General features: G+C 34.9%; 2 protein-coding genes across 7 annotated transcripts in view; one reads left to right on the forward strand and one right to left on the reverse strand.

Annotated features, from left to right (window-relative positions):
- Positions 1-22026, reverse strand: part of LOC8261314 — a 42239-nt gene extending 20213 nt beyond the window's left edge. For 2 of the 6 annotated variants that reach the window (XM_048379113.1, XM_048379112.1), the window contains exons 1-32: positions 21767-22023; positions 21085-21166; positions 20771-20874; positions 20153-20248; positions 19982-20029; positions 19340-19390; positions 18954-19057; positions 18639-18756; positions 17672-17773; positions 17327-17527; positions 16880-17037; positions 16413-16571; positions 15711-15803; positions 15223-15574; positions 14795-14908; positions 13502-13597; positions 13351-13418; positions 12662-12782; positions 12355-12576; positions 11734-11961; positions 11529-11638; positions 11195-11291; positions 5322-5420; positions 5090-5230; positions 4838-4906; positions 3045-3512; positions 2631-2951; positions 2284-2415; positions 2084-2197; positions 845-1029; positions 248-356; positions 20-163 (exon numbers count right to left, since the gene is read on the reverse strand). In XM_048379113.1, coding sequence (XP_048235070.1) covers positions 20-163; positions 248-356; positions 845-1029; positions 2084-2197; positions 2284-2415; positions 2631-2951; positions 3045-3512; positions 4838-4906; positions 5090-5230; positions 5322-5420; positions 11195-11291; positions 11529-11638; positions 11734-11961; positions 12355-12576; positions 12662-12782; positions 13351-13418; positions 13502-13597; positions 14795-14908; positions 15223-15574; positions 15711-15803; positions 16413-16571; positions 16880-17037; positions 17327-17527; positions 17672-17773; positions 18639-18756; positions 18954-19057; positions 19340-19390; positions 19982-20029; positions 20153-20248; positions 20771-20874; positions 21085-21166; positions 21767-21781 — 4521 coding nt within the window. In that variant the 5' untranslated portion in view covers positions 21782-22023. Of the gene's footprint in view, positions 1-19; positions 164-247; positions 357-844; positions 1030-2083; positions 2198-2283; positions 2416-2630; positions 2952-3044; positions 3513-4837; positions 4907-5089; positions 5231-5321; positions 5421-11194; positions 11292-11528; positions 11639-11733; positions 11962-12354; positions 12577-12661; positions 12783-13350; positions 13419-13501; positions 13598-14794; positions 14909-15222; positions 15575-15710; positions 15804-16412; positions 16572-16879; positions 17038-17326; positions 17528-17671; positions 17774-18638; positions 18757-18953; positions 19058-19339; positions 19391-19981; positions 20030-20152; positions 20249-20770; positions 20875-21084; positions 21167-21766 lie in introns of those variants that run through there. The other 4 variants (XM_048379114.1, XM_048379116.1, XM_048379115.1 and 1 more) reach the window with 4 other exon arrangements.
- Positions 22027-23394: 1368 nt separating this feature from the next.
- LOC8261313 (hydroxyproline O-galactosyltransferase GALT3) lies at positions 23395-27993 on the forward strand. The gene is made up of 8 exons (XM_002519242.4): positions 23395-23676; positions 24250-25188; positions 25788-26023; positions 26127-26405; positions 26897-27025; positions 27120-27296; positions 27390-27497; positions 27610-27993. Exons 2-8 carry the CDS (start codon positions 24339-24341, stop codon positions 27814-27816), a joined length of 1986 nt encoding a protein of 661 aa, XP_002519288.1. The 5' UTR covers positions 23395-23676; positions 24250-24338; the 3' UTR covers positions 27817-27993.

The raw sequence follows: 27993 nt of genomic DNA on the forward strand, positions 1-27993 counted from the left end.
TAATTCAACAATAAATTACCTTTACTTCAAGAGAAAATGTTGGGACTTTCCTGAAAACATCTCGCAAACTGCGACGCACAGAAATATCTAGTCCCTTTCCTTCCTGAATCATAGGCTTGCCTAAACAACCATCAACTCCTACAGACATGTTGATTCCCAGAATCTGAAATTTTAAACAGCAAACAATATTTGAGAAACTAGAACTCTAGCTTCCTAAACAGCCAACCTAAACATGTAATGTACCTACCTTAGCATAAAGAACATCCATGTGGACAGCTGAAGGATCTTTTTCTGGGCAGCCATGCCAACTGAGTTCATTTGTCACCTCCAACTGGCCCAAATCGAGTTGAATGAAGCTGCAATTACGACCAACATATAAAGAAGTTATGGCATCCAACAGCTTAAGGAACTGCAATAATGATTAAAACTCCAAACTTTGGAATAAACGCAAGGACCTCTCATTAGGATACTGAATAAGCTGAAAGCATGTCAAAGAGAGGATAAAAGAGTGATAAATAATTTAAGCCAGGATTTATATTATTTTGTTGTCAAATAAATAAGACTGTAACAAAGATCTTTACTGGCAAACGAACTCAAAATCCTATATAAAATGAAACGAGAAAATATCCTTAAAGCAGAAAGCTTCAGCATGATATCCAACACTGTAGTCAAGTTCAGATCTAGAATACTATCAACTTAAGTTTATCAACTCACAAAACATTAATTATAAATACAGAGAATTTCCCAATGACTTAACTTTGCAAATATCTCAAGTTTTGTTATTTCGGCAAAGTCACACAAAGTGAACAACATACAAAATCAATTAAATTGGCAATCTACGTACTCTTTGCTCATGGAATTCCTGGGCACAATGATAATTGGAGTGTCGAGTGAGAGGTCCAGCTTTAATGCAGTGGCTCCATCAATCTCATATTTCTGAATTAACCACTCAAAACCTCCAACTTTATCCACCAATTTAATTGCTTCTTCAGTATGTGGGGTTGCAAGTTCCATAAAGTACGCAGTTATCTGCAGAAATATGTGATTCACAACATTCACAACACCATAAATTCCAAAAGTTCAACTTTCCTCAAAGAAAAAGGATGAAATAAGTCAATTTAGCTTTGCATTTTTCCTCAACTTTACAATCACTCTGGTCATGATTTTTCTATTCCTATAGTAGCTTTCACAGGCAGAGAAACAATTTCTGAGGAATTTCACTATTTAACGACATTCCAAACAAGAGAGATGGAAGATGTTGTTCAGCATAAAGAACCCAAAGCTTTTGTTTTGATACAGAATCATTAGAAGGGCTCAAATTTCACATTGTTCAGAATTTCTTTCATGTGAAGTATGTTGTTTGTCATCCAAGATCTAATTATTTGTGTGCCTAAACACATTCAATGGACAGAAGTAGATATTAATGAAATGCAGAAAATATAACAGTATTATATCCTACAGCATGTCTTAATTGTTGCCATAAGAGTGACAGACTACCATCTGTCCCCCACAATTTTCTCTCTCAAAGAGTTGAAATAGGCTTATGAACCTCTTTTCCTTACGGATTGGCTAACCCTAGCTTCTACTCTTAGTTGGCAGATTCTCCTTCTACTAAGAAAGAGGGCTACCCTTTACTTAACTTACTTAGCAGATGATATTTGGCTGTAAGATAATGAAACCTTACAAATATGCAGCCCTTGAAGTAGTGCAGTCTGAATATCAGTAGGCATAAACACTTTTCACGTGGTACGCATATATACCATTACTTGACAAATAAAATCTAGAAAGAAGGTTTATCGTACTAAATACAGCTGCATCAGTTTTTTTTTTTCTTTAATTCGGTCATGAGGATGTTTTGACCTCCTTTTTTCAGATTTGATTCTCTTTCAAAATTACAAAAATAAAGTAAAAACTTCTATTAAAAAAATAGGTACAACTCACATTTTCGAAATGCAGAAACAAATCTAAAACTGTTTAAGCACCAAACTTCCAGAATGATCAACCAAGATTTATTTGCATACAAAAGAAACAAAAACGATGTCACTTAACCCAGAAAATAGTTACTGGCTCTATTCCAACATACCTCTTGGACAAACCTATACAGGAAAATAATGCGTACAGCAGACAGTCGGCCACTCAAACTATAATCATATCCTTCATAATCATCATCATCAGCACTATAAGAACTAAATTTAAACTGAAAAAGAGAAAAAAATAAATTGGTATGGTTTTGCAATTAGAAGTTATACAATTAGCAGAGCCAACAAGAAGTCGAGTAACTACCTTAATCAGGGATTCTATCCCTGGATTGCGTATATCACAAAGCCAACTCCAACAGTGATCCTTTCCAAGTGACATATCACAGAGTCTGAAATTTCCTAATGTGCCTTCAACAGAAAGAGAACTTGGATGAACCTAGCATAAACAGTTAAATAAAGTCAAATAAAACAACAAAACCCAGTGGCACTAGTTAGATTTGACAATAAAAGTAAATAATTTGTAACAGTGTAGCATGAAATAAAAGCAAGATGGGCCATGTCCATGACAACCTCATAATTGTCTTACGAATTTCGTAGAAATGTTCAAAGAGTAAAGAAGAAGAAAAGTTTTTCATGACAACATGCACCTACCTTAAGATCCAAGAGGAAACTTTCTTGCACAAGCACAGCAAGCTGAGAGCCATCCTCTTTGTTAAGAGAGACAGTGACACTGTCAACATTCATGTTTAAAAAAAATACAACTCGATTTTTCCCATAGCCCAGCAACCCTTTAACACGACCACTGTCTTCATTCTTTTCTTTGTTTATCACAGATTTATCAGCTGAGATTACAGCCATGTCTGTGCTACTTTGAGCAGGATTCACATAACTTAGATCGAAGCCAAAACCAATTAAAGCAACAAGCGTAGGTCTGTTGCAAAAGAACTCTAGTTTGGACATGCGAATACTCATCTGAATAATTCAAATGTATACATCAGTTAGCAATACAAGTGCTGATAAGGAATTCAAGTTTATAACTGAAAAATCGTTGATAATCATGTTTACCTGCGTATCTATACCATCATAATCAGGTGAAGAGGAACTCCTTGTTGAAAAGGTAACAGATACAAAATCCAAACTATCACCACCCTGTGCCTCATAAAATACCTCATTAGAAATACTCTTCCCTTGTAACAGTTCCTGTTCATGAATTAAGGCTTCAGCACACTGAAATTCAGAAGAATCGCTCATAGACACCTCCATTCGTGGTGAATGAAAGCCAGTATCTGATATGGACAAAAAATCAGGCAAAGCATCCTTAAAAGTATCATCATCATCATGAGGCACTGCCAACATATCTCTCCCTTTGGGATCTGGAGGGCTAGGAAATGCAGGTGGCTTATCATTCTTCAGCACGGAGCAGGCTAAATACTGTGGACTTGTCAACAGACGACCTTGAAGTTCATCTTTAATTTTCAAAGAGTGCAACTTCATCTTGACTGTCAGATCACCTTCCGAACGAGTCAAATACACCTGCAGAACAATAAAATTAAAAAATGCAGTAGCAAAAGATACACATGGAAATGATATCTACTTGTAAGTAGTCAGGATATTAATAAAAGAGGGAAAGTCAAACAAACTGGCATGTCAACGAACCCAACGAAAAAATATTTGTTCTTAGACTCCACATGTAGACATTTAGCTAGGAACTTTCAAGATGGGCACACATATGCGCACATGTACGAAATAAGGATTAAATAAAAGCACAAAATCCTTTTTAAGCCTCCATAGGAGCCCATGGATATTCATGTCTCATGCATTCTATTTTTCCTTGTCGTTTGGTGATGGGATCCATATATGCTTTTGGGAAGATATTTGGAGTCTCTTACCATTTTCTTCGTCATCTCTAAAAGATTTTCTACTTTGTATAATGCTCCTACCACTCAGTATTTTTCTCATGGCAACAATACTGTCTCTTGTTATTTTCATTTCTATAGAAATTGTTAAAATGGAGAAATCACAAAATTGTCTTGATCACTAGTTTTATTCGATCTTGTTTAGTTGTTTCCCAATGCATATAGAAAGAATCTGTATTTGGACCCTTCCAGAATCTTCTTACAAGTCCAATGTCCATCTTATTTTCTTTTGAAGACCATTCTTAACCAACTAATCTTTCCATACTACAGAGTCTTTGAAAGGAGAGAAAAGCATTTGTTCCAAACTTAGAGTTTATCATGTAATCTTTAGTGAAAAAAATGGTTCTTTCAGCTCTATCCACTTGAGGCTTATGCATCTGAAGCTTTCAGGGGGTTTGTGTTGATAAGTTAGAATAACTAATTAGTTTTTGTTTGTTAGAGATATGGATAAACATTCTAAGGTTTAGGGATAAGATAAATTAGTTCCTATCTAAGTTCTTTTTCTATCCTTTACCTAGTATATATAAGTTGTGTTTCTCTTATGTTTGATATATAAAAAAAGTATAAGAGAACATTTCTCTTTTTTCCTTTCTCTATAAAATTCTACAGTTTGTTTGAGTCACTCAACACAATTGAGGACATTACACTTTTAGTTTGTTCTTCATGTTCTTTGTTTTTGTATGGTCAGTTTTATGGGATGATACTTTATCCTCCATATTGTACTCTCCTTTTCTCAATAAATTTATTACTTATCACCTAAAAAAGAAAAAGGACCTTGCAACTTGATATGTCTTACATTGATTTACAAATATTATTACTATGCTAGAATTCTGAGATAACACTAATAGTGCAGAGTTGGACATATATCAGCCAGTTAAATAGAATAGTATATTTACCAGGAAAAGAGCGACCAATAATAAAATCAAAACTGAAAAAACAGACCTTTCCCCCACCAGCAAGAACCTCAATAATTAGAGTCTCCTCAAGTGTCTCCTCAACTTCACCCCCAGCCTGCACAAGAGAATAAACAAACATTGAAGTATGACCGGTAACTGCAACAGTAAGCTAAACACCCAAAACAGTACCCCATTATAACTACTAGATCAACAGACACACTTCACACGTTCAAAGTAAAAGGAAAATGCACAATCATCAATGAAACATAAGCATTTAGGACAATGAATTACATCTAACCTTTCCATATATACATAACTTTGCCTCCACTAGTGCCCCATTAATGACAAGATCAGCTGTTTTCAATTGGGGAGTCTGAGGTTCACCAAACTCGGCAGCAACATTACTTGTCTCTCCAAGTACATCAATTGATGGAGGAACCTTCATGAAAATAAATCTAAATTTCAGAAATAAGCACCTAAATTACAAATGAATTTCCTAGAATAACAATGTAGAATCATATCAGCCATACAGAAGCTTGATAGGTAGACTGTATAAGTCCTTTGAACCATATGATCTTTTCCTCCTCATTGTGAAACTCTAGAATCCAGGTGCTGGAGGATTCCAATGCCTGGGGAAAGCAACGATATTATTAAAGAAAAGAAAAATCCCATAACAACAGAAGAGCATGATGCAATCAATTGCCGTACTTATTTTGCTTTTGGTAATTCAGAAAATTTCAATGAGCTTAGCCCCTATAAAGAAAATAGCATTTTACGACAAAAGTCAACTAAACTAATTAGTTACACTTCACAATTGATTTATTTTTATCACCAGAAACTATGCAAAACCTATAAAACACAAGCTACTTGTCCAGTTATAACGTTTTCATCACCAGCAACATTTATTATAGGTCCAAGGAACAAAAGCAAGAATGTCCTTTGAGAAAAAAAAAAAAAAAGAAAGGCTAACTTCTATGACAGTAGTGGAAGGATAAGTGATATTTACAAACATGTTTTGATCAGGTAATTACATGGTATACTATCGCCGTGTAGCCTATTGGGGTAGACATGGTTTAATCATCTTAAGTCTTAAGTGAACTGTTGATAAGTTAGAATAACTAATTAGTTTTTGTTTGTTAGAGATATGGATAAACATTCTAAGGTTTAGGGATAAGATAAATTAGTTCCTATCTAAGTTCTTTTTCTATCATTTAGCTAGTATATATAAGTTGTGTTTCTCCTATGTTTGATATATAGAAAAAGTATAAGAGAACATTTCTCTTTTTTCCTTTCTCTATAAAATTCTACATGGTATCAGAGCTTAGGGCTTGATCATGAATTTTAAGGCTGCCATGGTTGGCTCTAGTTCGTACCACTTGGGAAGCTAGCGGGCGTGACACCATCAAGGGAGTTTCGGCTACTTCCACTGTTCCTCCCCGAAAGTCTCTTCAAATCACCATTCATAAACTGAATGGCAAGAATTATCTTGAATGGTCTCAGTCCATGAGGTTGGTGATTGATGGAAAAGGGAAACTTGGATACTTGAATGGTGAGATAAAACCACCAACAACCGAAGATTCGAAATATAGGCAGTGGCGCTCAGAAAATTCAATGGTTACTACCGGTTGATTAACTCAATGGATCCGGTTATTGGAAAACCATTCATGTTTTGCAGACTGCTCGAGATGTTTGGGAAGCAGTTTGAGAAACCTATTCCGATTTGGACAACCATTCGCAGTTATTCGAATTAAACACCCATATGTGGAAAATGCAACAAGGTAATTGAGAGGTAACAGCTTACTATAATGATATGATGGCTGTTTGGCAGGAATTGGACATGTTTGAAGATGAACAATGGGAGAATCCTAATGACAGTGCTCGGTACAAAAAGAAAATTGAAAGAGGACGAGTATTTGTTTTCTTGGCTGGTTTAAACAAAGATCTTGATGAGGTTCGTGGACGTATATTAGGAAAAAATCCTTGACCAACTATTAGAGAAGTTTTTTCAGAAGTGCGTAGAGAAGAAGCACGACGAAAAGTGATGCTGAAAAATGATGAACCAAAAATAGATGCTGACAGATCTGCTCTTATAACTCAAGGTACAAACTTAGGGGGAAAGCAGAAACCCTGGTGTGATCATTGTCGAAAACCATGGCATACTCAAGATACTTGCTGGAAATTGCATGGAAAACCGAAGAAGAAAACAGGCAGCGATAACACCAAGTTAGGAGGAGATGTACGAGCTTTTCAAGCTAGCAATACTAATCCGGGGCAGCAGTCTTCTTTTGAATCTCTTCCTTTTACCAAGGAACAGATAGAGCACCTGTATAAAATGTTTAAGTCCCAAACTTTAGAAAAATCTGACTTGTCTTGTTCTTTTGCACAATCAGGTAATTCTTTCATTGCAGCCATAGCTTGTTCCAAATCCCATAGCACTTGGATATTAGATTCAGTGCTCACGATCACATGTCTGGCAATTCGCAAATTTTTTCCTCTTATATACCTTGTGCAGGAAATCAAAAGGTTAAAATTGCAGATGGTTCCTTAGCCACTGTTGCTGGGAAAGGAACAATTCCTATTTCCTCTTCTCTAGTTCTTAAGAATGTCTTGCATGTTCCACATTTGTCATATAATCTTTTGTCTGTCAGTAAGTTAACCTCTGATCATAATTGTCAAGTGATTTTTAAGTCTTCCTATTGTAAATTTCAGGATTTAACCTCGGGGAAGATGATTGGGGGTGCTAAATTGGATGGTGGACTCTACTTCTTCAATGATGAGTCAACCTTTGGAAGGCAAGACCTGCAAACTTGTTTCAATTCTATTTCTGTTTCAAGTGACACTAAGATTATGTTATGGCATTATCGGCTAGGACATCCAAATTTTCAATATTTAAAGTATTTGTTCCCAAAGTTATTCATGAATAAAAATCCTTTGTTTTTCCGATGTGAATTTTGTGAATTAGCTAAACATCACCGAACTGTTTACCAATCGCAACCTTATAAACAGTCCAAGCCGTTTACCATGATTCACATTGATGTTTAGGGTCCTTCTAGAGCGCCAACATTTTCTGGAAAACGCTGGTTTATCCTTTTTATTGATGATCATACTAGAGTTACTTGGGTCTTTCTTTTAAAAGTGAAATCTGATGTTGAAAGTGTGTTCAAAAATTTTTATAATATGGTTCAAACACAATTTCATACTCAAATTAAAATTTTTCAAAGTGATAATGGAAAGGAGTTCTTTAACAATGTGTTAGGACAATTTTTTACTGAAAAGGGATTATTCACCAAAGTTCTTTAGCAGTAACACGCCTCAAAGAAACGGGGTGGCCGAGAGAAAAAATAAACATATCCTAGAGGTTGTTAGAGCTCTTAGTTTTACAACTAAAATTCCAAAGTATCTTTGGGCAGAAGCAGTTTTAACAGCCATATATTTGATTAATAGAATACCTACAAGAATTTTGAATTTTAAAACACCAATTAAAGTTTTTAGTGAATGTTTTCCCATAACTCGGCTAACTAGCAACATTCCTTTAAAAAATTTTGGAAGTGTGGCTTTTGTCCATAATCATGATCCAAAACGTTCAAAACTTGATCCAAAAGCACATAAATGTATTTTTGTAGGCTATCCTGCAAATCAAAAAGGTTATAAATGTTTTGATCCAGTTTTGAAAAAAATGTTTATTTCTATGGATGTCACTTTTTTTGAAGGACAATCATACTTTGACAAATTTCATCTTCAGGGGGAGAACACTAGTGAAGATGTCTCAACTGATTCTAGTTATGATTTAAATTCTGATTTAACTTTTGAGTTTTTTTTCAAATAATGGTATTTCTTGGGAGTCTGATCATGTTTCAAAAGAAAATGGGTCGAAAAATAAAGAAAGTGTGGAAACAAATGATTTAAATATTGAAAATCGGCGACTTTTGATAAGGTCATCTCAAAATCAAAATATTGAAACAACTGATATCTATGCGGAAAAGTTTAAAGGTCTTGTATATTCAAAGGAACATCAAGCACAAAAAAGAGCCACCATCCCACAGCACCATCAAGAATCTAATCAGAGGTTGGATCATGAAATTTATGGTAAGTCTCCAAAACTTCCTACAAATAATCCATCTAGTCAACTTGGTCTTCCCATTGCTCTTAGGAAAGGTGTTAGGTCATGTACTAAACGTCCTTTGTCAAATTTTGTATCTTACAAAAATATTTCATCACCATATTGTGCTTTTATCTCACAGATGTCTAGTATGGTTATTCCAAATAATGTTCAGGAGGCTCTAAATGTTCCTGAGTGGAAAGAAGCTATTTTGGAGGAGATGAGAGCCTTGGAGAAGAATGCTACTTGGGAAGAAGTGGATCTGCCAGATGGGAAGACAGTTGTCGGATGTAAATGGGTGTTTACTGTAGCCAAAGTACAATTCAAATGGATCCTTGGAAAGATATAAAGCTCGTCTAGTAGCCAAAGGATTTACTCAAATATATGGAGTGGACTACTATGAAACTTTTTCTCCTGTGGCAAAACTCAATACTATTCGAGTGCTCTTGTCTGTTGCAGCTAATCTAGATTGGTCCTTGAATCATCTAGATGTGAAGAATGCCTTTTTGAATGGTGACTTAGAAGAGGAAGTATACATGGAACCTCCACCTGGTTTTGCTCAGAAATTTGGAACCAAGGTATGTAAGCTAAAGCGATCTTTATATGGCCTTAAACAATCTCCTAGAGCATGGTTCAAGAGGTTCACAAAGTTTGTTAAAGGTCAAGGTTATAACCAAAGTCAATCTGATCATACTCTTTTCATAAAGAGTTCTATTGAAGACAAAATTTCTGTTTTAATTGTCTATGTAGATGATATATTTTGACTGGAGATGACATAATTGAAATAAGCAGATTGAAACAAAACCTAGCCAAGGAGTTTGAAATGAAAGATTTAGGCCAGCTAAGATACTTTCTTGGAATGGAAGTGGCAAGGTCAAAGAAAGGCATTGTTGTCTCACAACGGAAGTATATTCTAGATCTCTTGAAAAAAACTGGAATGAGTGGTTATAAACCTTCTGAAACTCCAATTGAAGCTAATTCTAGACTTGGGGAGGTAAAGAATGGTGTTCCAGTAAACATAGGAAGATATCAGAGGTTGGTTGGAAAACTGATTTACTTATCACATACTCGTCCGGACATTGCTTTCGCTGTAAGCTTGGTAAGTCAGTTTATGCATTCCCCATATGAAGAACATCTTGAAGCTGTATATCGAATTCTTCGTTATTTGAAAAGTACGCCAGGAAAAGGACTTTTTTTCAAGAAAAATGAAAAAAGAGGAGTTGAGGTGTACACGGATGCTGATTGGGCAGGTTCAATCACTGATAGAAGGTCAACTTCTGGATACTGCACATTTGTTTGGGGTAATTTAGTCACATGGAGAAGTAAAAAAGCAGAATGTAGTTGCTAGAAGTAGTGCTGAGGCAGAATTCAGATCAATGGCACAGGGAGTGTGTGAGATTCTTTGGCTGAAAAGGGTTCTACAAGAGCTTAAAAGATCTGTGAGTTTACCTATGAAGTTGTATTGTGACAACAAGGCAGCTATCAGTATTGCTCATAATCCTGTTTTACATGACAGGACAAAACATGTTGAAATTGACAGGCACTTCATAAAAGAAAAACTTGAAGAAGGAATTATTTGTACTCCATTTGTACCAACTACACAGCAGGTGGCAGATATTTTAACTAAAGGGTTATTTAGACAACAATTTGAATTTCAAGTTAGCAAGTTGGGCATGACAAATATATTTGCTCCAACTTGAGAGGGAGTGTTGATAAGTTAGAATAACTAATTAGTTTTTGTTTGTTAGAGATATGGATAAACATTCTAAGGTTTAGGGATAAGATAAATTAGTTCCTATCTAAGTTCTTTTTCTATCCTTTAGCTAGTATATATAAGTTGTGTTTCTCCTATGTTTGATATATAGAAAAAGTATAAGAGAACATTTCTCTTTTTTCTCTATAAAATTCTACATGAACAGACTCATAAGGTCTCTTCAACAATCTTGTGTGTGCAATGTGTGCCATTAGAAGAAAGCAGGATAGTCTTAGATGCTAGTCTGTGGCAGTGAGTGAAAGAGAGAGCAAGATGAAGAGTGAACTTGAACTTCCATAACCTCCAACTATTTAATAAAATCTTTCCTTCTCCTTCCCATTGACTTGTTCCAAGTTCCTTATCGCAATAGTATCAGTATCTTTTTTCATTTTTTTCGTATTTACTGATTCAATTCAGAAGATGTAATACTATATCCAAACTAGGAACAACACTTGCTATAAAAAAAGGACAAAAGAAACCTAAAACAATAAAACCCAATTGAACAAAGCACACAATTCAGAAGACTATAACATCAACCATACATAGCTCACCTGTTGAATGTCCATTCCTCTGAAACACACAGCAATACAGAATGGGGAACCACCAACATTTGACATAGGAACCTCAGTTACCTGTCTACCAGCCATGCTGCAAAAGTGAAGTTTCATATTAAGGATGTGAGGAACCTCAAAAGGAAATGAAACATCAGTAGAAAATAATTAACATGAAATAAAAAAATAAAGATAAAAAGCTAAGCAGAAGTACAATAAACAAATAATCTTTACTGGAAGAACCAACATGGTAAAACTTCAAAATTACAAGAACCAGGCAGAAGCCAGCACAAGAAAAACAATGGGGAAGAGATGATTGAAAATAATAATAAACCTCAAGTATCGCTGGTAGCTCTGAGACTTCTGAGATTCCGCAGCATAGAGATATAATCCAGATAGCACAAGAAAACAGGGCTGCCATGTAGCCACAGAATTGCCTATCCCCTAAACCAAGAAATTTGATAAGAGTAAAAATTTTATCTCATAATCCATGTGACCAACCAGCTTATCTCCCTTATCACTAGAAACATGAACAATACCTTCCACACAAGAATTCTAGCCTCGGTAGCAATATCAGCAGAACTCCAAGGGGCAAACTGAGTTTGAAGATTATCGACAGCTGACTGGCCATAATTTTCCATAGTATCATTCAGCATGTTCAACAATTCCATAAGTCTATAATATCTTTCCGGCGAAAAGTGAATGCCAAGATTTGGAACTTGCACAGATATGCGAGTTGAAGGATAACTCGGATGAGGCACTTTGATCTTCAGTAAAGACATTTGTGGGTTTCAAAATCTTAACAGATACAAAAAAGGTAAAAATGTGTCTAGAAAAGTTAATGCAGATATGCTAAATAGTAGGTTCAACAATTTAATGAATCTGCAATATCTGTTTAATAACAAGTAATGCAAACATGAAGGACATAAAACAATAAAAATATTTGACTCTGAGCATTAATGGGTTTCTTGGCAAATTATGCTTTCATTTGTAACGAAAAGGGCATTAGCATACTACCACCAAACTACAAATCCACAACTTCCAAACACCATCAAAACACAATGCAGAGTGTTAAAATCCAGAAAATAATTACAGCGCGGAGGTTAAAATAAAGAAAAATAATTATATCTGACAATAAAAATAAAAGCAAATTATCATACCTGATCAACAATTACCGCCATTCCACACCTATCAATGAGAGAATAAAAATTGCCTTTTGTTTCAGGTATGCGCGACGTTATTGCCTGACTATTATCATTTGGTACAACTGCTGTGCTGTTCTGAAAGGCAGAATTACAATTTGTAAAGAATGCAGCAATATCTCTTCCAGATATGCAGAAACGAGAGTAAAAGCTCTGCCTTTGTTCATCAGCTTGACCTTCCTGCAATAAAAGACAGATTTAAAAATAAATATATAAATAAAAAAATGTAAAAAGCTACATTGAAAGATCTCAATAAGAAGCATACCGCAGTGTGCAAGGTAAAATGGCCAAAATCCAAAAGAAAATGCACATCGCATTTTGAAGAGCCAGTTGTTCTTATAGGAACCCTAACTTTTGGAGCATCCAAATCAATGTCAAGGGCGAATCTATAAAACCAACCAGATATGCAAACAAGTCAGATTTGCATTCGTTTTCTACCAAAACAAAATCACAAAGTAGGGCACCAAAAATAAATGGAGAAACTGAACCTATTGCCAGGTCAATCAACAAGTAACTACAAATCAACCATATTTAAGAAACCCTCAGTACCGTATGAACTATTCTGTATGCTATATTCTCATTAGGTCCTCCAAAACTTTTCCTACAAAAGCAATGAATCACAGGCAACAAAAAATGAGCACTCCCCACAGAGAAAAGGGACATTTGTGCAGATGACAAACTCCTTGTAGACTAGCTCCCACAACTCTCAGCTAAAATACTGTCAACCTCTTACCTCTTGCTCTTAAACAAATACATTTTTCACTCACCGATATCTCCACAACTTCTATTTACATTCCATGACACTCAATTACACAGTTCTTTACATCCCAATCTTTGCACTATAATGAGTAATCTGAGTCACATACCTCCCAATTACAACTGATACACAGAATTTCTTACATCAAGAAGGTAATCAAAGATTTAACAAGTGCCAGGATTCAGCAAAATAATTACCTGCTCTGTTCCTCTAATACCATCTGAAATTGCTCTTGTGCTCTACGAGTCACTTTTTCAATCTTCATCTGAATTTTTCGATGAAAGAATTAAAAATTAGTTTAATGATAGTATTAGTGCCTTCCTCACACTCAGTGCATTGACATCATACCTGCAAAGCATTTGCAGTTTCTAATGCAACTGTAGGACTAACTGCATTACTTCTCTTAATGAACTCAAAAAAGTGATCAAAACTTTCCATTAATACCTGTGGCCAAAAAAGAAGTAAGGAAGCTTCACAAGAAAGGGGAAAAGGGAAGATTGGTAAGAGAAAAAAGAAAAAATATGGAAAGACAAAAGAAAATTGTAAAATGCGTTTCACAATATTATAGATACAGCAACAGGAGATGCAAAGCACATGACTATGAGTAGCATATTAGCGATGGAGAACTGTTAGGAAATAGTGGACATTAAGTGGCATGTATGTTTCTCAAAGGTCTGGTATCTGCAAAATAGCTGGAAGGAAAGGAGAATACACTTCCCTGTTCTCACTACTCTGTCCAATCTCCACCCTATTCTCCATTAGCATTCATAAATTTACCAAGAACAGAAAGAGCATTACAGAAGCAACTTAATACAAACTTCAAATTATGGAGACCAACACAAGAAGGGAATTTCTCCTTAAGGAAGATTTGATGTCAACTGCACTTACAAAAACATGAGAAGGAACGATTTGACTCAATACTTTCTCTAATGAACTGTTAACTCAACTTCTATTTCTCCTTTTTGTTATCAACTGTCTGTTCAGAAAATGATATCAATAAATATCTGAAGCGATGTTTGGCAGCTTCAGTTACTCAAACATACTAGTTTTCTTAGCATCCAAGTGCACCAGTGCAAACCTCTAAATTAGGCCACCAGTGCTGCTATAGATATTATCAACCACACTATCAAACATCAGTTTAGGTTTCATGATAAAGTTACAGAAAACAAGTTCCTAAATCTGGGGGATGTTCAAAGAGATCAAGGGTTGTAAATGTCATCGTGTTTTCTTTTCAAAGTCTCCACTCAAATCAATCGTGCTTCTCAATTCCAGGAAGTTAAATTCTTTTCATTCGAGGGAAAATGTGTTGAGATAAAAAGCTTCAAGTTCTTACAAGGAACATCATAATATTATCATTGAAGGAACAATATAAAATTTTCAAGATGGGAAATAAACAGATAAGTGGTAACATGAAGAGCACAACAAGCAATGCATTGATTTGCAAATGTGTATATAAGACAACAGATATACTTCCTTGTACCTGCCTCTCTTCCTCCAACAAAGATAACAGTTTAAAACTACCATATAAATAGGATGTAATTCTAATATAAACAAGGTAAGCAATATAAGTAACTAGCGTATGCAGCTTAATAAGATATAAATCACTCCACTCTCCATCTCTCTCAAGGATTAAGAAATTACCGTAACATGGCAAGGAGAAATAGTTGCTGACAGCCTCCAGTCAACATTCTCCCCAACTGGTGACTTCACAAAACTAGCAGATAATGCATTCACCTTATGCTCGCTAGATACACTCTGAAAAGTAATTTACAAAATACATATAAGCCAACCAAAAGAAGTGTAACAAGTGCACAGCAAAAAATCAGTGTCTTATTCATAGCAACTAATTTAGTCCACAACTCACTAAAATGAATCAACAGGCTTTAAACATTAGAGATGGGCACATCAAACATAAAAGAATTGAAAAAAAAATAATTAAAATTCAGGTCAATTGAAAATTAAACATGATATTTAGAATCTCTAGTCATGTCCAAAAACCTCTTAATTATAACTCAAAACCTTGACACGAATTGCATCACAGTCTTGTCTTGCCATTACAGCCAACAAACCTGTGCTAGTGAACCTCCAGGTGCAGATAAACCATAGAATTTCAACAACACGTCATAGTGAGTACTACGATTCTTAAAATTCGTTGACACGTGCAGTTCCTCAAATCTACCACAAATAATCTCAGTCTGATTTATATCAATAATCCTGGCTGCAGCCTGCCTAATAGATACAGTCACCAAATACTGAATCATATTCTGCATGTCCTTCCCTATGTGTGGCATTAACTCCTCATCTGGCTGGTAACTGAGCAAATTATTGATTGCCTGCCATTCTTCTTTAGTCAGTCTTTCTTCTGTTAACTGTGATCCCTCAGAAGCACCCACGTTACTGGAATCTTCAGAGTCTGTGTGCCTGAAAGGTGGAAAGCAAACTAATTTAAATATGCAGAAATCAGAACCACAAACCAGATTCCTTGAAAGCTCAAGATCAAATATTTCAAAAGAAATTCACCATTCAAGAAACAAAAAAATATGAAGTTCCAACCAACCATCTAAATGAAAACCAGCTCTTCCTTTTAAGTCTCCTTTGTTCAGCTGCTTCCTTTGTTTTTACAGATTCAACCTTCGCATGTGCAAGCAGCCTAAATAACAACATAAGAGCAGAAGTATCAACATATAGATGCTTTGGCAGCAGGTGAAACCAGAACAATGGGTCACATAGTAAACTGCTGATCATAATCTAAAAGTATGGGCATTAAACCTGATGCAGTCTAACATACATAAATAGTATTTTAATTTCACCTTTCAGATTAACAATGCCAACAAAAACATTGGTTTCTCTATATCAAAAAAAATCTATTAGGATTCGATAAAAACAGCCAATTTGTATTTTGGTTTGAAATTTTTCTCAAACCACCCCATACTTGACCATGCACTCAGCACTCCTCTTGTTTGACAATTATGGACCTACAGTACTCCAATGCCACTGTACTCCAAAGTCATACATACCACCTTAGGAGTGTGTGCATGCATCTCCATGTGCATATGTGTGAGACTCTGCCTGTGGCGCGTACGCGTGTCTGTGTGTGTATGTGTGTGTGAGAGAGAGAGAGAGAGGAAGAAAGTTTATATGAGAAGTACATCATAACCTGCTTACTTGAGCATTGATCATGACACGACACCATAAGCACATCAGCATTTTTTTCCGATGCACTAGCAATCGATTTATTTAGAAACCGGCAAGTTCTTACCTCCATAGAAGAATAACTTTGGAATCAAGATCTTTCTCCATTTCTCTAAGCTCTGACATATAGGCATTAGATGACTGTTGAAGTGAGCTAGCATACAACTGAACATAACGACGACGAAGATGACAGAGATGCTGGATCCGATCCCATGACAACCGGTAGCTGAAACATGACAAAAAATGGAAAGTCATTTCAAGTTTCAGGAATATATTTATTTGGATTAAGATTTTATGAAAATATGTACACAGATTCTTTAACCAGCCTTTTTTTCCAAAATATCAATAATCACATAAGCATGTCTGCAGCTCATCTTCTTCTGCTTTATGCAAGCTTGAATGATGCAAGAAAAAAGATCTTATGTGCATGTCAATTAAAATAGTTAATGCAGTAGATTCAACAGATTCTTTAAAACAGGTATTTGTGAAACATCCTATAATCAGATATATTATACAATAAAAACACGTCTATACCACATTTGCTTCTGTTGCAGAACAGCTTGAGCAGCATAACGCCACCATAGATGACGACCTGCTGAAACAGGCACCTCAGGTCTTAAATGAGAAATTTCGATGTAAGTCTTGTATCTTGAAACAACTTCCAAAAGTTTTATCCAATCATGATATTGTGTCTGGAAAAACCAAAGGACACGTGAATGAAGCATGCCAATTAAAATGTAAAAGAAAAGTGAACAAATGTTAACAGTTCTAACTTAATTTTCTGTCTTATCTCTGTAGCAACACAAAGGGAGAGAGAGAGAGAGAGAGAGAGAGATGAAACCCTAGCCAAAAGCCAGAGGCGAACAAATAAAAGAACAAGATGTTCTATAAGAAAATGATGATTCAGTATTTCATGCTAGATATTGCACAGAAAGATGACTTGGAGCAAAATCAAATGATAAGAAAATATAAAACTTCCACCTCCTTAATTGTTAACGAGACATCACTTAAAACAAGAGAAGCCTTCTCAAATGGAATTTCTGGATCAACTCTTTCTTGTTTTCCAAGACGATGATATTTGAGGACTCCATTGATTGGTGAGAGCAAGTAGCTACGATTCACAGCCCATTTAGACAACATTCCATAGCCAACAGAAGGTTCATTTATACCATCTTCAAATATCTAAAGAATCAACCAAGGTAGGAACAAAATCAAGGAAATAAATGATTATTTAATTTAGCTAATCAATCTTGATGATCATTCTAAAGAAAAGGAAGTAACTATTGAAAAGGATGGAGGCTTATAATTCCACATGTCGCTACCAACCTCGATCCATTCCTTGGGACTGAAATCTTCCCATCTCTTATCTATCTTCCAAGGAAGGCTGTTAGAATCATGGTAAACAGCAAGTCTCTCAAGCTGCAGTGACTGTTCCAAGAATATATGCATTAGCAGAAACAATTTTGATGCCATACAAAATGCAAAATCAATAAAATAAATAAGTAAATAAACAAGCAGCCAGCAGGAATAATAAACCATGAAATCCAGAAAGTAAAGCAACAATAGAACAGTCAGTTTTCCCCCCTTGTGTAAAGGAAATCACCTGCTCGGTAACAAGATCTATAGTTTCTTTTCTACCAAATTCCATAACTCCTAAAGGCTACCAAAAAGAAACCAACTGAGATCATCTAAGGCTTAATCTAAAACTATGAGGGACTGGATATATGTTCTCTCCTCAATCTGGCCCAAGATACTTCAAATTATTCTGCAAGTAGTTCAGCGAGTGATTATTGAATGCTACAGCCATTTAAATCATTGCCTTATTGACCACTACAGCGATCCAGGTCCTCCTGACATAAATTCCATTAACAACATGTTTAGACAGCTTATGAAATACAAAACCAACATATGACCATTGCTTCATTATGCCATAATTGATGTAATGGAGCTATCTACATACTACGCCAATCATCATCCTCTTCACACAACCATGGATCAATATAAAAGCAAGTTCAACTGTTGTTGAGCCATAAAAGAAACCTCCCAGATACATGCACCAACCCCCACCCCAAGAAAAAGGTTTATGTGGGTGTGTATACCCTAAGCCAAAGTGCAAATTAACATTGAAAATTTTCTGCATATGCTCAAAGTGCTGCAAAAAGATCGAATTGAAAATTATCAAAATTAATTATTTCCTATATCTTACTTTCCCAATGTACAAAAGAAAAATTATCTATTTTCTTCAGCTATAAATTTCAATAGAAAGAACTTAACAAAGAAAAGACAAGCTAACCTTCCGCAACCTATCAAGAGCACCACTGGTATCAAAAGTTTCATTTCCCTGCTCATCCATTGTGACAGCTGCCAATTTAGCCAATGTAACACCACAAGAAAATGGATGCCCTGGATTACTGCATAATCGTTCGCAGATTCTTATAAATAAGCAGGTCCAGGGGAAAAGAGAATACAAACTAGTACAGAAATATCATTAAGAAATAACCGACAAAAGAGAAAAGCATATAACATTGCAAAAAATAGAACACTAGAAACCAGGTATGAAAGGAAGGAAGGACAGAAGAGAGAAATTTTAAAAGAGATGAACACTAACCTGACTGCATCCTCAAGTCTGACATGCACATTGCTAATTGAAATCTTAAGATTTCCAATTATAGTGGCAATTAAAGAACCTAGCCATGAATTTCCAGTAGAAGACTGTGAAAGAATCAGATATCAGATATAGTGCTTTAGGATGCTAATTAAAATCACCATAATTTCTTTAAAATCAGATAAATAAAGAAATGCACATCTATATACGTGGTGCTAACAATCAATATGTATTGGCAAGGCTACATCATTTCCAAAAATAAGTGAAGCTCCCATTGACCCAGAAATGAACAACAAATATCAGACCAAAGACCAGTAACAGAATTCGCAATAATAGTATAGGCAAACTGTATTGCATGAGGAAGAGGAGAATTAAAAAGAAAAACGTACATTTCCTAACTTTGACCTTGATATTGCTTCGAGGATTGCAGATTCTGCTTCCTGTGCAAACAAATGTTAGTTAAAGTTGTCCAGACTCTATTGCTCTACACGGTGAACAGGAGGCTAAGACCAACAGACATAGACAGAGAAAACACATGCAAACAAACACTGTTAAGACTCTATATTATAGGTATGAATAGAGAATATAAGAATATGATGATATTTCATATTTACGTGGCAGATGCATTGAAACCAAAAAAAAAAAAAAAGAAAAGAGGAGCATTAACAAACTAACGAGTAACCCGTGACACTATTAATTATTAAAGGATAATGGGAGAATAATGTCAAAAGCAGCTAACAAATGCATAGACAAAATCTCATAGAAAACAAATGGTCAACAAGTCACACTGTATGAAAGATAATGCATTGCATTTAAGTGCTTAAATTGAGAAGTAAACTACAGTTAGAAGCATGGGCCAAATATAACCGTGATACAACCTATAGACCCCTCCTCATACAGCCATAGTGTACAAATTTTAGTGGTTAGTTCAGAAACAAGCACCAGGAAAATAAAACATAAGTATCTATTTGTATTTGTGTTTTTGGGATAGACCTGCGCACAAACATCCTCACATGCACACAGAATTTTACCTCAATCTGTTGAACTTTGGCTTCAAAAAGCTTTCTCCTGTCATCCTCCTGAAGTAAATGATGTAAAAACAAAAATCAGAACTAATATAAAACAAAAAAAAAATACTACGTTCAAACAAACAAATAATAATGTAAGTTAAACTAAGGGAAAATAAAAATTCACCATCTTACATTAAGAGTCCTGCCATCAGAAGCGGGATGAGCAAGAATAAAGACACGATCAATGAGAACAATCACAGGTTCTTTACCTAAACTTTTCCATGGAACCTGTCAGTTCAAAAGCAGAAAATAGAGATAAATAAAATCAATACTCAGGCATAATTATCTGATAGAGAAGTTTATCGCAGAATTTATACTTGCAAAAGAAAGAATGTATAGAATCTCAGATTTCACTTAAGTTACATGTTTAATTTCTAGTGGTTTGAATGACTATTGTGAACTGTTCCGAGTTCACTTAGCAACTAGCACAAATTGATTCCATGCCATAAAGGTAGAATCCCAGTCGCGAAGCAAGTCATACAGACATTTTTAATCTCATATGGCTTTGTACAACCTTTTCTTCTCTTTCTTCTACTGTTTATGATCAGTAAGACTTATATCTAAGCTCTGTTGGACAGCTTTGTTTTAATTAATAGCAATAGTTTAGAGTAACTCTTTACTTTTTAGTTACACATTCAAAAGCAAGAATTGTCATTAACAACATAATGCATATCGCCTGAAAAATAATTAAGAGTATGAGAGCCCATCCAACATAACTCATCCTCAGCTATAGATCATAATATTAGCTACCTTTAATGTAATAGTGCCAACAAAGCCAGCTTTGACAGTAACTGGAAGTTTCAGTGCATTTAGTGCTTCTGCCTTCAATCTCAAATCTTTGAGAACAACGTCACCTTCAAAAAGTGGAAGTACTCAGAATGATTAAGGAATTAGGGAAGACACAAAATTTGGCATTGAGAGGAAAAATGAATATATGAAATTCTACTAAAGCATGTCTAAGAAATAGATTGTTCCTAAAAAAAATGACAATGATCCAAGATATGGTAACTTAGCTCAAAGTCAAACCAAGGATATGAGCACATCGAAAAATAATGGTATCTTACCTTTCCAAACACTAATCCTTAATGCCTCCACTGAGAGGCCATGGACATATTCGCCCAAATATCTTCGAAGCAAGTGGAGAACCTACAAGGAAAAAATTATCAACAAGAACTACTGCACCTATATGTTTTCTGAAACACATTAAACAGACATGATCAGTCAATATAAACCACCAACATATATCTATATCTAAAAAATGTAGGCTAATTGGAAAACACTTCTAAACCTGATATGCCATGCCAAAAGGCAGCATCAAGTGAACTTGCAAGGTTGTGGTCCTAATGTAAAACAGAATTCAGGAAACACTAGCACTACGTTAAATAAATACTGAAGTTCAACTTGCATTTTATTTTGCCTCGCTATAAGATTTCAGGTTAGTCTCTCAAAATCAGTTACAATTCTACTCGTAAGTAGTACACGAACCGAAAATCAGTATATTAGCGCCAAATACTAAAATTAGACTCCTCTATATAATCCACACGAGATCACTCAGTAATCGATTAACAAACAATGCGGCTAAGACTTTTTATTCAAAATGAACACAGGAGAGCATCATGATGATACTCAAGTATCACAAATTATTCATATATTACAAACTTTAAGATTGTTTACCTATCCACTAGTTTATCACCAGAGAAATTTTAAGAATATGTATATAAGAATAAAAGAAACGGGAAACATTACATGAGCTTCGAACATGGTGATTGATCAAGTTCAAAAATCAAGTGGATGATCGGCGTAGAGGAAGCGCCATTAAAGAGTGTAATATAAGAGTTAGAGAAATGAAATGTTAGTCAGAAATGGATAAGTTAGGGTTTGCAGAAGGTTGTTGAAAAGTGTAGTTTGGTTCGATCTGTGATGAGAGGGAAAGAGGCCAAGAGAAGCGGACGGTTTGAGGAAACAAATGATGACACCACAGGGAGGGACTGGAAGAGGAAGAAGAAAGGAATAAGTACAAAATGGTACCTCATATTTTAGAAATGTTTTCGTATTTAGGGTCTGTAGTTCTTTTCTTTACATTTTAATTCAGTGATTCCATTTTTCTTATATCTTGACATTTATAACTAAAATCAGTTTTATTTATTATAATAAAACGTTTATACAATGATAATTATTATTTCTTAAGTGAAATAATATTAAATCAACTGCTAAAATAATCTTTCAGCGATTATAAGTCTACTTCAAAAAATTATTTTTTGATTTCAAATATATAATTTAAGTATTTATTATGAATTTTACCATAAATAATTATAGATCAAATTATTTAAAAATATTTATTTTTTGAAAAAGTGCAGGACCATGCTTAATGGTACTTTCTTTTCTAAAGAGTATAAATTTTATAATAAGACATATTTTAAAAAATATTTAAATATAAAGAATAAATATTTTATTTAAGTCTAATAGATTTTTTATTTTTTATTATTTATCTTGTTTTTATTTCTATAAATATTAATAGTATTAAACTTTCTTTTTCAATTTTTACAAATAAACAAATAAAAATTATTAATATTAATTAAATTAAATAAATAAAAATTTATAATATATTTATTAAATAAAGAGTAGACATATAGAGAGTTAAATTGACTCTCTACTTTATATTTAACAAATAAAAATTATATTTAAAAATTATTTTATAATATGACTCTTAAAAATAAAAAATTTTATATATTACAATAAATTTGTTAGGTAGTAATTACAAAAGTAGAAAATTACAGACCCAAAACTATAAAAATAAATGATAGCTCTTGAAATGTAAAAAAGACTAATATGAGTACTTTTTCCATAAGAAAAATATAGGTCTCGTTTCCTCTTGCAAAATGCAAAAATGTTGGCGTGGACTAGAATTACGTAAACGCACCTGTCCATGTTGTTACATCAATAGACCGACTTATTATTCTCACTCTCTTTTTTTCTTTTTCTTTTTTTGTTTCTAATGTCTTAAACACATTAATCTTTTTCATTTAATGTCAAATTATGCCTGTGAATTTATGTTAGTTTTGCCCTTTAGTTTGCTAAAACTTAACATTGAAGTGATTTATTTCATTTTTCTTAAAATAATACAAAAAAATAATGAAATTTTGACAAAGCAGTCTGATTTATTTTAAATAAAAAATTTCATCATTTTAAAAGAGAGAAAGAGTAGAAAATAAAATTTAAAAGAATTCTCTATTCCCTTTTCTTACTTTTTAGAAAAAAATCAATAAAATTGAAGAAAATTAAAACTGTAGTTCTTGTATAGTTAATATTGTCTCTCTTTTATCGTCCCAAATATAGGGGAAAAGCTAAAAGCCCAAAATATGCAAATTTTTGTTGATTTCAAGCCCACAAAGCCCAAAGAAAGAAGTTGACATTGTGCTGAAAGGCTACCTTCGTTCCGACAAGCGCAAATACGGTCGCATATATATGAAATCTTCAAAACAAAAAAAATAAATAAAAGGAAGCTAGTTGCATTAGTAATGTTAGGTGAACCTCTGAAAAGACTTACCCGAGTTCTTACTGTTAATTCTAGTGTGAAAGTTTCGCCATCTATCAAAAGGTTGAAGATCAGTAGTTCAACACTACCTACATTGAAAAGCAATTTTACCACTTTACAGGTCTGTTGGGTTGCGCTACAATTTTTAGCTTCTTGTCTCCTTTTCTTTTCATTTTTTCTTTTTTTCTTTTTGGGGTTTTGAATGTGAGATTTTGTCATAGAAAGAGTTCTCTGCTTTTGTTTCTCTGGTCTCACAGTCTCTATTCTGCGAAACTTTTTATTTAATGAATAAGGTTCAGTTTTATTTTTATTTTTCTGGTAATGCGAGCTGCTACTTACTATGGAGCTTAAAATTTGTTGGTCTTCCACAGATAGAATATGCATTTTAAGCAGACTGTTTATTTAATTAAGATGCATTCTAAGTAGTAAACTTGTTAAGGTGGTGCTTTCATGGCCATAGAAGGTCTAAGTAACCGATTCAGGCCTTAGCTACCCTTTATGATTCTGTTTGAGAGAGAGCCAAATTTAGGCTTATGCAAATTCTTGGTTCATCTCCCAATTAGTGGATGAATCATTAGGTTAGGCTTAGTCGCGTGGAGCTATTTTTGTATCATTGGGTTTTATCTAGATTCAAAGTTCAATAAGTTTGATCTTTATGTCTATTTACAATTGAATGAATTATTGGTTCTGGCAGAGTAAAAGTTTATCATTGGACATGTACAAATAAAGTTCAACAAGTCAAGGACCAGGCTACAGTTTGTTCTTCATTTATAAAGCTGCCACATGGAAGAATCTGATCGTGCAGGATGTGCAAGAATGAAAATCTTGAAGATAGTTTTATCTTTGTTTCGATGGAAGAAATGGTCAGGCGGCGTGGTGATTACATCTCTTGCTGTTATCTTGGTTTTCAGTTATAGCCTAATGGGAAACCAGCCACAGAAGAAGCAGTCAGCTTATGATTTTTTTAGAAATTATCCAGCCAATAATTCCGATGCGAAGGAAACACATCAGGTTAGAGCTTCCTGGGTAGAAGTAAAGAAAGCAACAAGATCATCAATGCAACCACATTTCATTAATGTTGAAGGACTTAATGACCTGTATGCTCCAAACAATATTTCCAAGGAAGCGTCAAAGGCCTTACTTGTATGGGGTCAGATGCGTTTGCTATTATCCAGGTCAGATGCTTTGGCTGAAACAGCTCAAGGGATTAAAGAGGCTTCCGTGGCATGGAAAGATTTACTGTCTATTATTAAGGAAGATGAAGTGGTCAAGTCTGGCATCATCAACAAACCAGGAGATAACAACTGTCCCTACTCTGTCAGCACTGTTGACAAGACAACATCAAGCAATGGTACAGTTCTTGAGGTTCCTTGCGGTCTAGTTGAAGATTCCTCCATTACAATAGTTGGCATTCCTGATGAGCACAATGGCAGCTTTCAAATTGAACTTCATGGCTCCCAACTTTTGGGAGAGAATAACCCTCCTAATATCTTGAATTACAAAGTAAGCGTGCCTGGAGACAATATGACAGAGGAGCCTTTTATTGTTCAAAATACATGGACGAATGGACATGGTTGGGGCAAAGAGGAAAGATGTCCTGCTCGTGGATCTACTCACAACCCAAAGTCAAAAGGTATATACATTATAATGCAATAGAGGGTAAATAGTTCATATAGCGTATCTAACACCAGTTTGACCCCTTTACTGTAATAGTGATTGTTGTGGTGCATACAACTCCAATTCACTTCATGCACTTAAACTGTTCATAACTGAAACTAGAGACAGCCTAGGATGAGAAAAGGCAAGAGACCTAAGAATATTTAATCGGACATCTGATTTGTGATCATGTCATTCTTAGAAAAGCAAGTTGCATTGAATTTTTTTTGCCCCTTCTATTTTTCTCTATTTTAGTAATAAGTGGCAAGTATAATGCTGCAAAATTGTTCCCGTCGCCTTTGTGCATTCATTATCTTTCTGTAGATTTTGGTGATGCCTGAAGTAGACTTCTCAAAAGGACTGGCAGAATAAAATCTTCTATGAAGAACAAGCAATTTTTCTCGCTTTCCTACTCCTTTCTATTGAAGTTGTATTAAAATGTCGAACTTACTTCTAATATTAGTCAATCTTGACCTTATCCCAATGCATAGTTTCCGCATGTGTTTGTTCTGCCTTGAACTGAACTGAATAAAGATTCTTTAAATTGATAATCTAACCTATCAGCTGGCATCACAGTTGATGGACTTGTTCTTTGCAATGAACAAATTGTCAGAAGCACTGTGGATGAGCATCCAAATGGGAGTCATCCTGGTAGCGACATACAAGCTAATGTTTCCCAAGGGAGTGCTTATGCAAGTGTTAATTTCCCATTTTCTGAGGGGAATCCTTTCACTGCTACATTATGGGCTGGTTCAGAGGGATTTCATATGACTGTGAATGGAAGGCATGAAACATCTTTTACATATAGGGAGGTAAGGTATGAATTTTCCACAATTACAATTCTTAGCTGGTTGAAGGCTATATGATTCTAAAAAGGGTAAACACTCTCACCTTCTGGAACGTTGTAATATGCAGAACCTTGAACCATGGGTAATAAACAGAGTCAAAGTGGATGGTGGCTTGGATATCTTATCTGCCTTAGCCAAAGGCCTGCCTGTTTCTGAAGATCATGATTTAGTTGTTGATGTTGAGCTCCTCAAAGCTCCTCTAGTGAGGAGGAAAAGACTAGCAATGTTGGTTGGCGTTTTCTCTACTGGAAATAATTTTGAGCGCCGTATGGCACTGAGAAGGTCCTGGATGCAGTATGAGGCTGTACGTTCTGGGGATGTAGCTGTCAGATTTTTCATTGGCCTTGTAAGTGATGTTTTAAATGCTGCAAAAGAATGCTTTTATAGAGTATGATAAATTAACCCTGCAAGAATGGCAGTAACTATTTCAGTATTTTAATGGAACAATTTCATAATGAAGAACTTTATTTAATACAGGTTTCTAGAAAAGAAGGAAGCCAATGTCAAATCTCTGTTTTGCTCCTAAACTATAGATTTTTTACTTTGTGATTGATTCCTTGATACTAGAGGACTTGTAGTGATAAATAAATCTTCATAAGTGGAGAAAACTGAATCCTAATTGATTTTGTTGCATCCTTTAGTGTGTCATCTCAACTTGGTTTTGGTGAAACTAATTCATAATGTTTTGGGGTACCCATCTTTAAGTATTTCCATTCAGGGCATTGTGCAATAATCCATGGAACAATAAGCACTATACTAATATGAAATTCTACATAGCAATCCTCATTTGAAAATTGTTTTCTAGGTAAATTGTTTTTTCTTTTTTAATGCCTGCAGCACAAGAATAGTCAAGTCAACTTTGAGATGTGGAAGGAAGCCCAAGCATATGGAGATGTCCAATTGATGCCTTTTGTCGATTATTACAGTCTGATTAGTTTGAAAACAATTGCAATCTGTATTATGGGGGTATGGACTATACTACTACAACTAAACCAGTCATTCAATTTTCCGACTTCATTTAGTTTAACTTTTCTGTTAATATTTTTTATTCGATATACAGACCAAAATTCTCCCTGCAAAATATATCATGAAAACTGATGATGATGCTTTTGTGAGGATTGATGAAGTTCTTTCTAGTCTCAAAGAAAAGGCAGCTAACAGTCTCTTGTATGGACTTATATCCTACGACTCATCTCCCCACAGGGATGAGGACAGCAAATGGTATATCAGCGATAAGGTAACCTTAATCACATATTCCAAAATGTGTGCATTACTTGTTCCTATGCCAACTAGCATTGCATTTTACTTTGATGAGTATTCCTTTGTGCAGGAATGGCCACATTCTTCATATCCACCATGGGCGCATGGTCCCGGGTATGTCATCTCTCGAGATATTGCAAAATTCATTGTTCAAGGCCACCAAGTAGGAGATCTCAAGGTGAAAAAGATACCATATGATAATTTTAGGATGTTCAGATTGTCGAGAATATGTCTCATGAGTCTGCTTGATTAATGCATTTTTCTCTCTATTGATGAGTTGTGATTTCCAGTTATTTAAACTGGAAGACGTTGCAATGGGCATATGGATTGAAGGATTCAAGAAAAGTGGTCGAGAAGTGAATTACATGAACGATGATAGGTTTTACAATGCTGGATGCGAATCAAATTATATTCTTGCTCATTACCAAAGTCCAAGGTTGGTCTTATGTCTGTGGGAGAAGTTGCAGAAAGAGCACGAGCCTGCTTGTTGCGAGTAGAACCGAGCATTCATTCTTTATACATTTCTTCCCCTTTGCAAAATTTGACAGCTGCTTGTGATTGGCTACTGGCATTTTTGGTCTCACTTTGTTCTTTTTTCTTTTTTTGATCATTTTGCCAATGTAAATAAAACTTTCTGTACGGCTTGTTCAATGCATTCATATACCTTGACCAAA

This window comes from Ricinus communis, chromosome 9 (assembly GCF_019578655.1).
Source record: "Ricinus communis isolate WT05 ecotype wild-type chromosome 9, ASM1957865v1, whole genome shotgun sequence".
Taxonomy (NCBI): Eukaryota; Viridiplantae; Streptophyta; class Magnoliopsida; order Malpighiales; family Euphorbiaceae; genus Ricinus; species Ricinus communis.

What these genes read in the sequence shown, in the direction of transcription:
- LOC8261313 (XM_002519242.4), top strand. Translation starts at nt 24,339, where the DNA reads ATGGAAGAATCTGATCGTGCAGGATGTGCAAGAATGAAAATCTTGAAG. An exon ending in TTGCAATCTGTATTATGGGG is followed by an intron (nt 27,026 to 27,119) that starts GTATGGACTATA and finishes TTCGATATACAG; the next exon opens with ACCAAAATTCTCCCTGCAAA. An exon ending in ACCAAGTAGGAGATCTCAAG is followed by an intron (nt 27,498 to 27,609) that starts GTGAAAAAGATA and finishes TGTGATTTCCAG; the next exon opens with TTATTTAAACTGGAAGACGT.